The sequence below is a fragment of the Pelodiscus sinensis genome, chromosome 25 (genome assembly GCF_049634645.1).
Source record: "Pelodiscus sinensis isolate JC-2024 chromosome 25, ASM4963464v1, whole genome shotgun sequence".
In the NCBI taxonomy this organism is placed as follows: Eukaryota; Metazoa; Chordata; order Testudines; family Trionychidae; genus Pelodiscus; species Pelodiscus sinensis.
Window position 1 is genome coordinate 582,811 of NC_134735.1, and position 15,777 is coordinate 598,587.

Here is a 15,777-nt window from a genome sequence, read left to right on the forward strand (position 1 = left end):
CTAAAAGCTGCGTCGTGAAATCCCTTCGCACGGGCGTTAACGGTGGCACAAGGTGACGTGTCGCGACGCCGCCTTGGCGCTAAAAGCTGTGTCGTGAAATCCCTTTGCACGGGCGTTAACGGTGGCACAAGGTGACGTGTCGCGACGCCGCCTTGGCGCTAAAAGCTGTGTCGTGAAATCCCTTTGCACGGGCGTTAACGGTGGCACAAGGTGACGTGTCGCGCCGCCGCCTTGGCGCTAAAAGCTGCGTCGTGAAATCCCTTCGCACGGGCGTTAACGGTGGCACAAGGTGACGTGTCGCGACGCCGCCTTGGCACTAAAAGCTGTGTCGTGAAATCCCTTTGCACGGGCGTTAACGGTGGCACAAGGTGACGTGTCGCGACGCTGCCTTGGCGCTAAAAGCTGTGTCGTGAAATCCCTTCGCACGGGCGTTAACGGTGGCCCCAGGCAGATGTCAGCGCCAGACGAGAACGCTGGGATCTGGGCGGCCGGTTCCCATCGGACCCAGCTCTCATTTTAGCAGAGGTGCTTTTCCAACCCCTTCTGCCCCTTCCCACGGTGTCCCCCCCCCGAGTAGGCCGAGCTGCAGACGGCTCTTCCTTGAGCAGACGGGGGAGTGGCCGGGGAGGATTCCTGCCCAGACAGGACTGAACAGCTCTGTCGACAGCCGTGAAATCTGACTCATCCCCGGCTCCTCTCCTTAGAGACAGGCCGAGCGGCACGGAAGGGAGGGAGGGCGGGGTGAGAACCTCCAGCGACGGCGAAACTCGCCATGCGCCTGGCGCGGCTTCCCGTGCCGAGTGAAACCGGGGCCAGCGCATCGGCCCAGCCAGAACGGTGAAGGGCAAACTCAGGCCGCGTCTGCGCTGCAGGTTGTTTTCGGCAAAAGGGACGCAAATGGTGACCCGCATTGCAAACCGTTTCCCCGTTCTTTCTCGGAAGAGGCTTTTCCGACGTTTGGCCCCTCTACACGGGGCCGAAGCGGGAAGAGCCTCCTCTTTCGGAAGAGCGCGTCTTCCCATGCCGGGCTGACCCGCAGGAGCGGCCGCGGTCCCTGGACCCGTAGTGTAGACGTAGCCTCCGCTTCTCCGTTACTCCAGGCAGCTGGGCAGGTGGGGGCTGGAAAGGCAGGAAACGCCCGGGGCCAGCCTGGTGCTTGAGTCGAGAGAGACTGGCCAGCGTCTCCCGCCACGGTGCTGTTCTGGGGGGACCCGGCACCGTCAGGCTGGCGCTCCACTGGGGAAAGCTAGGCCCACGTCCACAGAGCAGCAATGCGGACTTCCCCTCTAGCTGGGGGGTGCTTGGTACCCCCCCTTCCTGTCCCTGCTCCACCCTTCCCCCAAGCACCAGCCCCCCCCCACCTCTTCCTGTCCCTGGTTCTCCTCATGGGCAACGAGGGGCCGACATGCCTGTGGGGCTCAGGCTCCGGGGTTGCTCCCGCTGCTGCGGGGGAGGCTAGTGCTGGCCCGGCCTCCGAGACCAGGGCTGGGCTGCCAGGCGGCCAGAGGCTGCCCATGGCTGGGAACACACGGGGCCGGGCGCCTCCTCCCAGCAGCAACTCTGCACCTGGCCCGAAGGGGCAGCGTCCTCGCCAGACACCTGCGTGGCCCCGGCAGCGCCTGTTGCTGTGAATCGGAGCGAGCTGCAGAGTCCGTGGCCTCTGTGGTCCGGCCGGTGGGTCCCGCCTAGGGCTGTTCCCAGAGCGCTTGAGAAAGTGTCTCCATAAGCCTGCAGCTGTGGGGAGCGGCTCCCTCCAGCAACCCCCTGCTCCAGCCAGCTCGCCACACTCAGCCGGCCAGAGAGCCGCACGTGGCTAGTGGCTGGCGTGTTGGGCGCCACGGGGCCAGCAGAATAGCCTTTCAGTAACCCCGTGCGCCACTCGTCTGCAGAGCAGTGCCGAAGGGAGCCTCCCCCCCACCCCCGCTGGGAGCGAGGCAGCCCCATGGACCATGTCTCCCCGGCTCCTCGGGAATCCCAGCCCACGTCCATCCTGAGCCCTGGGGAATGCCCTCGCCATGACCCCCCTGCCGGCTCAGTTTCAGGTCCGTGTGCTTCCTGAAGAACGACGGCATGAACTTCCAGAAAGTCGCCTACACCAGCGAAGACGAGGCCTGGAAGAGCTACCTGGAGAACCCCCTGACAGCAGCCACCAAGGCCATGATGAGAGTGAACGGAGACGACGACGGCGTGGCTGCCCTCAGCCTTCTCTACGACTACTACATGGTACGTTCCGAGCGGGCGCCGGCTGGCCTCAGCCTCCCAGGTGCTGCCTTTCGTTTTCCCTGGGGGTGTTCCACCCCTTTTCTGCCCCGAGGCCCCGCCCATGCTCCACGCCCTTCCCCATGGCCCCGCCCATGCTCCACCCCCTTCCCCATGGCCCCGCCCAAGCTCCACCCCTTCCCCATGGCCCCGCCCAAGCTCCATCCCTTTTCTGCCCCGAGGCCCTGCCCAAGCTCCATCCCTTTTCTGCCCCGAGGCCCTGCCCAAGCTCCACCCCTTTTCTGCCCCGAGGCCCTGCCCAAGCTCCACCCCCTTCCCCATGGCCCCGCCCAAGCTCCACCCCTTCCCCATGGCCCCGCCCTCGTGCCGCCCCCTCCCCAAGGCCTCAGTTAGATGCTTGGTGGTGGCTCCGATTCGCTGAGGCGCTATGGCTGGGCACCAGGTATTTTCGCCACGAGTGCTCAGGGGGCCGGTGCGTCGGGTTAGCCTGGCCCTGCGCATGGGGGAGGCTGCGGCTGTGCCCAGGGGTGTGTGCTAAGTCGTGTCCACGCTGCGCTAAGAGGTGCTGCTCAGCCGCTCTCCCGCCAAGCAAACCAGCGCACGGCCGGGCAGGCCACCCTGCCGGTGAAGGGCGCTTTTCATCATTGCACCGGGTGTGGGGGGAGGGGTTTCACACCCCTAAGTGACAAAAGTGTCGATGTAGATAAAGCCCTTAGGGACTTTGCCTGGCTCCCCATTGCAACGGTCCCTGAGAACCTCAGTCGTGGCCGTCAGGAGCTACACAAGTCCCTTGGGAGGCCGGGCGCTGGAATTAGTGTATAGAAGGGAAACTGAGGCACGATGCACATGGAATTTGGGAGAGGGGAGTGAACCTGAGTCCCCTTCCAGGACCTTAGCCGCTGGACCTCACTTATTACAGTCAGGGTTACTCTTTCCTTGCCCTTTCGCAGGTCCCGAAGGAGAAGAGGGTCCTTCCGCCGGGTGTGATGGGGCGCAGTGAACTCGGGAAGAGGTGAGACCGACCCCTGTCTGCCGCACGATGGCGTCCAGCCGACTCCAGAGCACAGCACTGACCCCAGCAGCGGGGTCTGCTTCTGCCCAGGGCCTCCTTCTGTGCAGAGAGCTTTGCTGATTCACCCCCGCGGGGATCTGCCCCCTGCACTGGGACCTGCCCCCGCCGCGCTCAATGGACCTGCACCAGCGGAGGGGCCGTTCTCCTGTGACGCCGGGCCAGGGCAGAGGGCTGTTTCTGTGTCACGGGGATGGGATCGTGGGCTCACTGACCTGATAAGAGTTTTCCTTTGCAACTGCCTCCCGCGTGCCCGGCATTCTCCGCCAGTGCCCTGGGGCCGCGGGTGGGCAGAGCACGCACTGAGAAAGTAACGGCCCGTTAGGCTGCAGAGGTCAGTGCCCTTCCTGGACTCTGTGTACCCTGGCAAGCCGCTCTGCAGAACTATCTTTGAACCGCTCGCGCTAGAGCGGGCCTGGAACAGCCCTTTACTCCGGGAGGCTCCGTCCTGGCTCCGTGTCTTTCCCCGAGCCCGGCGGACGGGCTCTCTGTGCACTATTTCCACTGCTAGGGACTGGGAATGTGCCTGGTTAGTAGTGGCAGCAGAGCTAATGCAGCGTGAGGCCCAGGCAGTAAATCGGTGCAGCTCCTACTGCCGGCCGGGCTGGACGAGCCATTAGGCTCCTCCGGCTTGTTCTGCGCCAGCTGACGAGCTGATGGATTTGGTGGCAGGGCCGCTCTTGGGCTTCCAGAACAGCTGGATGTTTGGGTGTCTGTTCTCCGGCCGGGGCTGCTGGAGAGGAGTTAACACTCCCCTCCCCTCCCCTCCCGCCCCAGAGCTAGTGTCAGGGGCAATCGCCCGCTCGCTGAGCACTGATGCCATCAACACAGGTGTGAGGATCCCTGAAACTGGAGCGCATGACGCAAGGCAGATGAGAACTGCTGCTTCTCCCCTGGGGCCAGCCAGGGCTGCCGAGAGCCGAGCGGGTTGCCAGCATGGGGGTGGGGGATTCTTCCCTGTAGGGACACCGGAGCGATAAATCCTCTGTGGCTGCAGAACAAACGCCCAAGCAGCCAACGGTTCTGAAAGCCCGAGAGCGGCCCTGCCGCCAAATCCATCGGCTGGCGCAGAACAAGCCTTGGAGGCTGGGGACAGATTCTGTCCGGGAGACGGGCCGGGCTTCTGCCAGGAGAATGGGGGGGATCCACGGCGCCTTCGGCTTCTTTCATCCCCAGGCTCTGCCCCCCTGCCCCTGCTTTGGGGTCTGCCCCGGCATGTTGCCAGCTCTCCCCATGGGGTCTGCCGGTGCGCGGGAATCTCGGCTTCCTCTCTCAGACGTGACGTCCGCCCCCAGCCTGGGAAGCGCCTCGAGACGCGAACCCCCAGAAATCAAACAAAGCCCCTGGGGAGTTTAAAGCCGTTCCCTTGGCTGGGGGCTGACCCAGGGTCTCTGGATCCGTGGGGCTGGCCGTGCTGCCCGGCTGTGGACAGAGCGGAGCTGAACCAAACCCTGACCCCGCGGCCCAGCCCCAGCGGCTGCTTAGGCCTGGCGCCCCGCTCTCTCCCCTGCAAGGTGCGGAGCGTCCCCAGTGGCCGTTGGGACTGGAGGGGGACTCGGCGCCTTGCAGGCCTGGGCCCCGCAAGGTGAGCCCAGCTTGGTGAGCGTGCTGGCCACGCTGGGATGCGTGGGTAGTTGTAGCCCCTCGGATAAGCACAGCCCCTGTGGTGCCACGCTCTGGGCCTGCCGTGGCTCGTGGGCGGGGGCCGGGGATTCTGGCTTTGAGCTTCTCACGGGCTGCAGCGAGAGGAGAAGAGATGAGGCAAGAGATCCCCTGGCTCAGGGCTGGCTGTGCTGGGCCACCTCCCACGTACAGCTGGCACCTAGGCCTCTGTTGCCTGGGAGCCCCTGGCTCAGGGACTCCTGCCCCGTGTCTGATGGGAGCTGCCCCTCTTTCTCCCTAGGAGCTGCCACGGGATGGAGTACGACCCCGAGAGCGCGTCCTTCGAGGGCTCTGCCCACCTCATGAAGCTGCTGGCTGACAATGTGTCCATGGCCCACGAATACTCTGACCTGCACAAGAAAAACGCCTTGAGTCTAGAGGGCGTCCCAGCCCCTCTCAAGCCGGCCATCCTCCTCCCCAGCACCAGCAAGCTGGAGAGCCCCCCCGAAAGCTACCCCATGGCCTCTGGAGACGTGTATGACAATGGCTTGCTGAGCTCCCTCTTTGAGACCATCCATGTGGTGCCGCCGCAGCAGAGATGGCAGCCAGACAGCACTTTCAAAGACGACCCGCAGGAGGTCAGGGGCTGCTATGGGTTAGCTGCGGGCAGTGGGGCCTAGTGGTTAGCATAGTGGACTGGGCCCCTGGCCTTTTGGGTGACCCAGCCGCATTGGAACAATGTGCTAGAGGGGGGCGGAGAGCCACTGAACACACTTGTAAACCCTGCGTAGGACAGAAACTGCTTGAAGTCAAGGGCTGCTGCCACACCCTCAACATCCCATGTTCCAGCACCACTGGGGAGACCGTCCTCTCGCTGTGCCTCAGTTTCCCCTTCTGTAAAGTGGGGATCCTGACCTGCTTTGTAAATCCCTTGGAGATCTTCCATTGGAAAGCTTCTCTGGAGGCAGCTTGCCAGAGTCAGACACCCCTCTGCTGCAACATGCTTCCACCTGGAACAGGTCCCATGCCGTGGGGTGGGATGAGGTTCCTGGTTAGGCCAAGGGCCAAGTGGGAACGGATCCCATGGGAGTCTGTGTGTCAAATGCAGCGGTGACTTCCGGGGTGAAGTAAGCAGCACGCCTGTCGCATACGGGAATGTGACGTGCCCAGCGCTGGCGTGCGTGGGGTGTAGGAAACAAGTGTGATTGACACACTGGGCTGTGGAGCAACAGCCAGGTGGGTGTGATAAGATGGATGGGTGAAGGGGCTTCTTAATCTTCCGCCTGCCTGCTTGCCCTGCTACACCCTTCTGCCCGGGGCGTGTAGGTTACTCATGGTGTGCAGCAGGCCCGATCCCAGCAAGCTGCATTGTGCAAGCGCTTCACACCCATCGCCCTAGCAACTTCCCTCGTGCGTCCCCTCCCCCATGTGCATCTCTGTTGACGCTGCCCTGCCCGTCGTCAGCCGCATGTGACTCGCGGTGGCGCAGGATTTGCCCAGGAAATGTTCCACCCCCGGTGGCTGACACACCAGGAAGGGACGTGCCCTCCTCTCAGGGAAAAGCACCAGCCACCCCGGCTTGCCTGCCTCGGAAAAAGTCCCGCCTGGGAAGTGGCTTCCGTGCAGCGTGTCTCATTCGGGGGCTGCTCGTGCAATACGCAGCCACTGGCGCCCGGCATGAGACCTCGTCCAACTCCCTTTGCGTTGGCCGTGGGAGGCGGATCGACCTGTGGCTCCTGCACTGGCTGCTTGGCATGCCGTGGTGCTGGCATTAATCCGGGGCAGCGGGGAAAGAGCCCACGTTCACTCACCCCGATTTCCTTTCCCCAGTCGCTGCTCTTCGGCGATCTCCTCAAGCCCCAGCTGGACCAGCCCTGCGCCGAGAGCGACCCTGCCGACGGCGCCAAGCGGTACTGAACAGTCCCGTAATCTCCCCGCCCCCCGCTTTCCCGGCAGCCTTCCCATCCCCAAGGGACTGGCCTTGGCCACCACACAGCAGGGTGAGCTGGGCTCGGCCGCAGCCCTTCATGGGCGGCAGGTGAAGGCTCAGCTGGGGAAGCCAACGCCTGGCCCTTCCGCCTGACGCCCTCCAGGCGATCGTTCCTGTTCTGTGGGCCGTCTGGGACTAGATCCCGGGAGGGTTTCGTTCCCCTCCACTTCCTGGGATGCAGCTGCTGACGGGTCGCTCCCAGACAACCGCTCAGCATCATAGGCGAGAGGGTTTCTGATTGCTGGAGACCCTGGCATTTTAATGAGTGGCATTAGCCAGAATAGCCCTTTGCTAGCTAAGAGCTGCTGCCCCCAGAACGGGCTGCGGTGCTGCTAGTGGAGGGGTGAAGCTGAAGGGAACAGAAAAGCCTTAGCACCTGAAACGTGAGCTGGGCTCACTGGGGGTCGTCCGCCAGACTGGACGCTGGCCCAGTTCAGAGCCTTGTGTGATGGCGGCAGAGCCCGGTTGTCTGTGGGCAGCACTGAACCTGTGAACTCTGGAGCATAGCACATGAGCCTCCCCCACGTGGGCAGGCGTGCCACTAAGGCTGAGAGCAAACGCCTCCCCTCTGTCAGTGACCTGAGCCACCAGGCAGCACGGCCACGCCGCGCCCAGCTTGCACTCCATCACACCGGAGGCCGCTGTGACCTCCCCGCGGGGACACTGATGGGCCCTGGCTTCCGGCATCCGAAAGCCTCGCTCCTGCCTCTGGCGCGGGTGCTGGCGAGGCATTGCAGCACACGTCCCGCACGAGCTTTCGTACCACCCTGCAGCAAAGTACCCGTTGCAACAGCCCTGCCTCGTCAGCACGCAGCGGGGCTGGAGAGGCAGCACGGTACAGTGGTTAGGGCACTAGCTTGGCTCCTCGCTGCAGGTCCCAGCCCACACGCTGCCCCGTGGGTGAGGTTGTGCCTCATTCTTCCTTTGTTCCATAGGAGTGACTTCGAATACTCCCTGGGCTCCCCCAAAGCCGTCCACATCAAATCTGGGGACTCGCCCATGGCGTACCTCAACAAAGGGCAGTTCTACCCCGTCACCCTGAGGGCGGCCGGAGACGGCAAATGTTCACACTTGTCCTCCCGCAGAGTGAAGGTAGGACGCTGGTGCTTGGCTGCCCTGGGCACAGACTGGAGCCTGGCGAGAAACGGGCGGGGTGGCCCTGGTGCAAGGGACGGGCTAGGGACTCGGAACTCGGAACCCAGATGCTTGGCCGCTGGCTTGCTCAGTTGGGGAAGGGGCCCAAGAGACACTCCCGTGGGCGGGGTGTGTGTGTGTGTGTGTGTGTGTGCGCGCGCGCGCGTCTGCATCTGTGCATGTGTGTGTGCGCGTCTGTGCATCTGTGTGTGTGTGTGTGCGTGTGTGCGCACGTCTGTGCATCTGTGTGTGTGTGCGCGCATCTGTGCATCTGCGTGTGTGTGTGTGCGCGCGTCTGCATCTGTGCATGTGTGTGCGCGCGTCTGTGCATCTGTGTGTGTGTGTGTGCGCGCGCGCGCCTGTGCATCTGTGTGTGTGTGTGCGCGCGTCTGCGTCTGTGCGTGTGTGTGCGTGCGTCTGTGCATCTGTGTGTGTGTGTGTGCGCGCGCGCGCCTGTGCATCTGTGTGTGTGTGCGCGCGCATCTGCGTGTGTGCGTGTGTGTGCGCGCGCGCGTCTGCATCTGTGCATGTGTGTGCACGCGTCTGTGCATCTGTGTGTGTGTGTGCGCGCACGTCTGTGCATCTGTGTGTGTGCGTGTGTGCGCGCGTGTCTGTGCATCCGTGTGTGTGTGTGCGTGTGTGCGTGTGCGTGTGCGTGTGCGTCTGTGCATCTGTGTGTGTGCGTGTGCGCGCGCGCGCATCTGTGCATCTGTGTGTGTGCGTGTGTGCGTGCGCATCTGTGCATCTGTGTGTGTGCGTGTGTGTGCGCACGTCTGTGCATCTGTGTGTGTGTGCGCGTGAGCACACGCACACGCTCCAGGCAGGGGATGGTCTCGGCCTGGTCTCTAGCGTGTCCGCACCTGAAGGCCACTGCGCCAATAAGCCAGTTAGCCCCTGGGCTGGGGTTCTCCGCAGAGCACCCGAACTCTTGGGCCCTGACACCGGGCACCCAGGCTGAATGGATGAGCCAGACCTTCCAAAAGGCGGCCTGGAAAATGCTCGGGGGGCTAAAATGGGTCCTGAGCGTCAGTGCCACGCGGCCCCTTCATGCCGCTCGTTTGAAAGGACGGGCGAGCCGGGGTTAGCGCTGCTCACGCAGGGGGATACCCCGGAACCGGGCGCTCCCCGCCATGTACCACCGGCAGAGACCCATGCTGCCAGCTGTGGGCACTTCGCCAATCAGCTGGGCAACAGCTGACTCTCCCCTGGGTGGCTGCCAGGGAACACTGGCCCCTCTGCCTGGCACGGGGCGAGCGGAGTCCTGGGGGCGGGGGCGTTCCAGAGGAGACCGGAGGGCAGCGAGTCTGTAGCCAAAGCAAGAGCTGCACCCTGGGAACCCTGCTCCTCCACAACGGCCCATTGTGGCCATTACAGCAAGTGAGAGCAGCCATCGGGTGCTCTGCTCACGCCACCATGGCGCCGTGAAGGGGGAAGCGTAAACCACCTCCCCAGCACAGGGGTGAATCAGCCGACTTCCACGCCCATAGCACGGCCCAGTGCTCCACGGAGGTAGGAGCTGGATGACCACTGGGGTGCAGCTGGGCCGGCTGTTCTCCAGGATGTCCCTGGCTAGAAGCTGCATCTCCTCCCCCCAGCATGATGGGCCAGTGCACCAAGGAATGGGTGTGAAGTGCCGGGAGGTTCTGGGGGAAACATTGTGGTTAAGAGCAGAGCATTAGTAGCAGTAAATGACCCTGTAACTATCGTACCCCGTAGCCATTCCAGCCCCATGCACACAGTAGAACAGGGGGAGGACTCTACAGCTCACCTCATCAATGAATGAGTAGGGCCCAGCGTGATTTTGTGTTTACAGCCAGTAGCTGGGAGTCAGAAGAGTTTACTCCCCAGATCTGCCACTGACTCACCATGTGGCCTTGGTCATGTCCTGTCCCATGCCCTGGCCTCAGTTTCCCCAGCAGTAAAACGGGGAGAAGGATACAACGTGTGCTGAGGCCTGTGGATGATGAGGGCTGTCTCTGAGCTCAGTATGCTTGGCCCCTGGCGTGTTCTCACGTGGGGCTGGTCTGCTTATTTTTCAGAGCACTGTGATGATCGTTTTTGACAATGAAAAGAATCCAACGGAGCAGCTGAAGTTCTGGAAGCACTGGCACTCGCGCCAGCCGACGGCCAAGCAGCGAGTCATTGACGTTGGTACGCAGCGGGGCCTTCCCGGGGCGACCGCTGAATATGTGGGCGCTCTGGGCTATTTTTAGCACGTGTTCCCTGCCCGTTGTAATGCGCAGAGATGCAACGTGCAGAACGAGCTGCTGGCTTCGATGCCCTTCTGCCTGGCTACTTTTAAAGGGTTACGTTGAAATTTTCAAATGCATCTAAACAACATAGGAGCCTAAATTCCATTTTCCAATCTCACGCAGAAGCCAAGTCACTGAGATTTGGACTCCTCCGTTACTCAGGCCCCTTTGAAAAACCCTCCCCTTTTCCTGTTCAGTTGTACAAGCCTGGGATGGGAACGACCTTCTCCCCTGAACTGGGCCTAGTGCATGAGCCTCCACAGCACGGGCTAGAAGCCAGCTGGCTCTCAGCTCAGGCTGTGGTCTCAGTGCCCCAGATGGGACAGGGAACCACAGCCAGTGTACCCCAGGACGGGCTGTGCCCTGCTCTGTCTGGCCCCCTGAGCACGTATGCAGGTGTCCTTTTCTAGCACACAAGGGCGTCCTCCAGCCAGTGGGACCTCCCGTGCGCTGCACAGGCACGGTCACGCCCCACGTCCCATCTTGTGTGCACGTGTCCAATGCACACCGGGCCAAAAACCTCCTGGCGGACCCCGAAGTGACTCTAGTTTTGCCATCAAAGACTCAATCGCCCGTTCGATGCATTTCAGCCGACTGCAAGGAAAACTTCAACACGGTGCAGCACGTCGAGGAGCTGGCCTACAATGCCTTGTCCTTCGTGTGGAACGCCAACGAGGAAGCCAAGGTACGGCCCGAGGGCGGTGGGAACGGAGAGGGCTTTCCTGAGGCTCGGTCACGGCCCAGCAGCCTCTGAGCGGGGCGCGTCCTTTCCCCTTCGGCTGAGACAAACGGCGCTTCAAATCCAAAACAAGTTCTTGTCCCTGGCCCGGTTTATTTACCAGGCCTATAATGGCAAGGAGAAAGGAGGGTCAGGGCACAACAGGGAGGCAAGATCAAATCAGTATCTTAGATGCCTATATACAAATGCGAGAAGTATGGGTAATAAGCAGGAAGAACTGGAATTGCTAACCAATAAATACAACTATGATATCATTGGTATTACAGAAACCTGGTGGGATGGGACGCATGATTGGAATATTGGTATGGAAGGGTACGGCTTGCTCAGGAAGGACAGACAGGGAAAAAAGGGAGGAGGGGTTGCCTTGTATATTAAAAATGTACACACTTGGACTGAAGTGGAGATGAACGTAGGAGATAGCTGTGTAGAGAGTCTCTGGGTTAAGCTAAAAGGGGTAAAAAACAAGGGTGATATCATGCTAGGAGTCTACTACAGGCCACCTAGCCAGGTGGAAGAGGTGGATGAGGCCTTTTTTTAAACAATTAACAAAACTATCCAAAGCCCAAGATTTGGTGGTGATGGGGGACTTCAACTATCCAGACATATGTTGGGAAACTAACACAGCGAGGCACAGGCTATCCAATAAGTTTCTGGACTGCATTGGAGACAACTTTCTGTTTCAGAAGGTTGAAAAAGCTACCAGAGGAGAAGCTGTTCTGGATTTGGTTTTAACAAATAGGGAGGAACTAGTTGAGAACTTGAAAGTGGAAGACAGTATAGGGGACAGTGATCACGAAATAATAGAGTTCATGATCTTAAGGAAAGGTAGAAGGGAGACCACCACAATTGAGGTTATGGATTTCAGGAAGGCAGATTTTGATAAGCTCAGAGAACTTGTAGGTAAGGTCCCATGGGAAGCAAGACTGAAGGGAAAAACAACTGAGGAGAGTTGGAAGTATTTCAAAGGGACGTTGTTAAGGGCCCAAAAGCAAACAATTCCGCTGTGTAGGAAAGATAGAAAATATGGCAAAAGACCAGCTTGGCTTAACAAGGAGATCTTGCATGATCTCAAAATAAAAAAGGAGTCATATAAAAAATGGAAACTAGGACAACTAACAAATGATGAATATAGGCAAGCAACACGGGAATGCAGGGGCAAGATTAGAAAGGCAAAGGCACAAAATGAGATCAAACTAGCTACAGGCATAAAGGGAAACAAGAAGACCTTTTATAAATACATTAAAAGCAAGAGGAAGACCAAGGACAGGGTAGGCCCACTGCTTAGCGAGGAGGGAGAAGCAGTAACAGGGAACTTGGAAATGGCGGAGATGCTCAATGACTTCTTTGTTTCGGTCTTCACCGAGAAGTCTGGAGGTGTGCCTAACGTAGTGAATACAAGCAGAGAGAGGGTAAGTTTAGAAGATAGGATACACAAAGAACAAGTTAAAAATCACTTAGGAAAGTTAGATGTCAGCAAGTCACCAGGTCCTGATGAAATGCATCCCAGGATACTCAAGGAGCTGATAGAGGAGGTATCTGAGCCTTTAGCTATGATCTTTGAAAAATCATGGCAGACAGGGGAGATTCCAGAAGACTGGAAAAGGGCAAATATTGTGCCCATCTATAAAAAGGGGAATAAGAACAACCCAGGAAATTATAGACCGGTCAGTTTAACGTCTGTCCCAGGAAGATAATGGAGCAGGTAATTAAGGAAATCGTATGCAAACACTTGGAAAGTAATAAAGTGATAGGGAATAGCCAGCATGGGTTTGTGAAGAACAAGTCATGCCAAACTAATCTGATAGCTTTCTTTGAAAAGATAACGAGCCTTGTGGATAAGGGAGAAGCGGTGGATGTCATATACCTAGACTTTAGTAAGGCATTTGATACGGTCTCGCATGATATTCTTATTGATAAACTAGGCAAATATAACTTAGATAGGGCCACGATAAGGTCCAGCATAATTGGCTGGATAACCGTAGTCAGAGAGTTGTTGTTAACGGTTCTAAATCCTGCTGGAAAGGGATAACAAGTGGAGTTCCTCAAGGGTCTGTTTTGGGACCCGTACTATTCAATATCTTCATCAATGATGTAGATATTGGGATAGAGAGTACTCTTATTAAGTTTGCAGATGATACCAAACTGGATGGGGTTGCAACTTCTTTGGAGGATAGGGACATAATTCAAAATGACCTTAGCAAGTTAGAGAAATGGTCAGAGGTAAACAGGATGAGGTTTAATAAGGAGAAATGCAGAGTGCTCCACTTAGGAAGGAACAATCAGTTCCATACATACAAGATGGGAAGCGACTGTCTAGGAAGGAGCATGGCGGAAAGGGATCTAGGGGTCATAGTGGACCACAAGTTGAATATGAGTCAACAGTGTGATGCTGTTGCAAAAAAAGCAAATATGATTCTAGGTTGTATCAACAGGTGTGTTGTAAGCAAAACTCGTGAAGTCATTCTGCCGCTCTATTCTGCACTAGTTAGGCCTCAGCTGGAGTACTGTGTCCAGTTCTGGGCGCCACATTTCAAGAAAGATGTGGAGAAATTGGAAAGGGTACAGAGAAGAGCGACAAGAATGATTAAAGGTTTAGAGAACATGACCTATGAAGCCAAGCTTCATGAACTGGGCTTGTTTAGTTTGGAAAAAAGAAGATTAAGGGGGGACATGATAGCGGTTTTCAAATATCTAAAAGGGTGTCACAAGGAGGAAGGCGAAAATTTGTTCCTCTTGGTTTCTGAGGACAGGACAAGGAGTAATGGGCTTAAAGTGCAGCAGGGGAGGTTTAGATTGGACATTAGGAAAAAATTCCTAACTGTCAGGGTGGTCAAATATTGGAATAAATTGCCAAGGGAGGTGGTGGAATCTCCCTCTCTGGAGATATTTAAGAACAGGTTAGATAGACATCTGTCAGGGATGGTGTAGACGGAGCTTGATCCTGCCTTGAGGGCGGGGGGCTGGACTCGATGACCTCTCGAGGTCCCTTCCAGTCCTATTATTCTATGATTCTATGATTCTATGATTCTCTGGCCCTTACGCCTCACAATGGGCTTCCAAACGGTCCACGTCCCGCTCAGACAAGCCCGTTTCACTAGTGCGATGGGACTGAGGCTGAAGAAAGCCTTTTTCCGCAGAGAGCGGGCCGGGCACTCAGGCAAGGCAGGGGTTATTTTGTAAAGCCGCAGTGTCCAACCAGTTCTGCTAGAGTGGCTATTGCTATAGCGAACTAGCCACATTATTCTGGAAGCGTAAATAACGTAAAGCCAACTAGCCACACCTAACCCGCCAAGTAGCCACACGTGGCTAGCGGCTAGCGTGTTGGCCACCACGGTTTTAAAGGAAACAACCCTCCCACCCCAAAGATTAAGGAACAAGAACCCTCCTCCAGTTGGATGCCGGAATAGCCGGGTGGTAGTCCCTGGCCCGGCCCTCAGCTGAATGGTTGCAGCGGTTGCCTTTGGCCTTAGAATCTATTTGACGTCTTGGCCAGACGCACCGCGGGAAGTTCTGGTCTCCCATCCGTCTGCTCAGAGCAGGCCTCCTTGCGGACTTTGTGTCCAGGCGGAGGGTGAAAGGAGCATTTGCAAACACACAAGCTGGGTAAAACAAGCCTGAAAGCAAAATAAAAGTGGGTCTCTCGGGTTAGCCGCTTGGGCGAACTCTGCGTTGCTCGGGGATCTCAGTAGCCCTTGCTGGCAGCCCAGGGGCAATCTTCCTCTTTTACAAGCCAAGAGGTTAGCAAACGTCTCCAAGGCACAGTTGGCGAAGATGGAAACATGCCCGGGATGCAGCAGCCAAACACAATTTAGTTGTTACCAGAAACTTTGTCGGCACACTGGCCCGGGAGCTGCCAGCGGCACAGGGCTGGCAGCTGCATTTCTCACGCCAAGTGCCGCTCAGCTTTCCTCTGGTCCCACGACACTTCATGCAACAGAGAAACGGCTTCTTTTCAGTCTGTGCGTACGGGGCCCAGTTCCCCCGCCTGCGCCGGGGGCCGCCGTGTGCACCCGAGCAGCGTGGGGATGAGGCGCGGCGGGAGTGGGAGTGGCTGGTGGGAACGGCTGCAGGCAGGCGGTGCAGGCAGCAGAGAATCTGCTGGACCGAGATGGGCGAGGCGTGGCTGGGTGTGTGCGGGATGAAAATTGGGAAGGCGGCCGGATGACTCTCACAAGAGTCCACTGCTTGCGTCCCTCCCTCTGTCGTGGCAGGTTCCGTCCAGGCTGTGACATTCTCCCTTCCTGTTGGCAGGTGTTTATTGGGGTGAATTGCCTGAGTACAGACTTCTCCTCCCAGAAAGGGGTGAAAGGCGTCCCTCTAAACCTCCAGATCGACACCTACGACTGCGGCGCTGGCACAGCCCGGCTGGTGCACCGAGCCGTCTGCCAGATCAAGATCTTCTGCGATAAGGTAGCGCGTCTCCCTGCTTCCCGGGACTGTGACACTGCGCCCCACGAGAGCAAGGGGCCTGCAGCTGGAGGGCGATGGGAGCCCAGCCCAGCCCAGCCCAGCCCAGAGGGGACAGCAGGACTGAATAGACCGGCTCAGCCGTGTGCGTGGGAGGAGACTGAGCTGGCCAGTGAGTCTGGCTCGCAGGAGATAGAGTTGAACAAAGCTCCTGTCGGCATCGCTGGCCTCCGCAGGATTCTGCCCTGGGACGTATCCGCTCGTCCTACCAAATGTTTAGACTCGGGTCTGAGGCGTCTCCCCCCTTGGAGCCCTGATGTGCCCCCTGGTAGTTCAGTCCTTAAAGGCTTTTCCTGAGATTCAG

General features: G+C 58.6%; 1 protein-coding gene across 5 annotated transcripts in view; it reads left to right on the plus strand.

The window, feature by feature from the left end:
- Positions 1-15,777, plus strand: part of GRHL3 (grainyhead like transcription factor 3) — a 43,333-nt gene that overhangs the window by 13,893 nt on the left and 13,663 nt on the right. For 3 of the 5 annotated variants that reach the window (XM_075908609.1, XM_075908608.1, XM_075908607.1), the window contains 8 exons: positions 2,037-2,223; positions 3,171-3,232; positions 5,193-5,529; positions 6,722-6,801; positions 7,817-7,973; positions 10,055-10,166; positions 10,858-10,952; positions 15,258-15,416. In XM_075908609.1, the coding sequence (XP_075764724.1) occupies positions 2,071-2,223; positions 3,171-3,232; positions 5,193-5,529; positions 6,722-6,801; positions 7,817-7,973; positions 10,055-10,166; positions 10,858-10,952; positions 15,258-15,416 (1,155 nt within the window). In that variant the 5' untranslated portion in view covers positions 2,037-2,070. The remainder of the gene's footprint in view (positions 1-2,036; positions 2,224-3,170; positions 3,233-5,192; positions 5,530-6,721; positions 6,802-7,816; positions 7,974-10,054; positions 10,167-10,857; positions 10,953-15,257; positions 15,417-15,777) is intronic. The other 2 variants (XM_075908612.1, XM_075908613.1) reach the window with 1 other exon arrangement.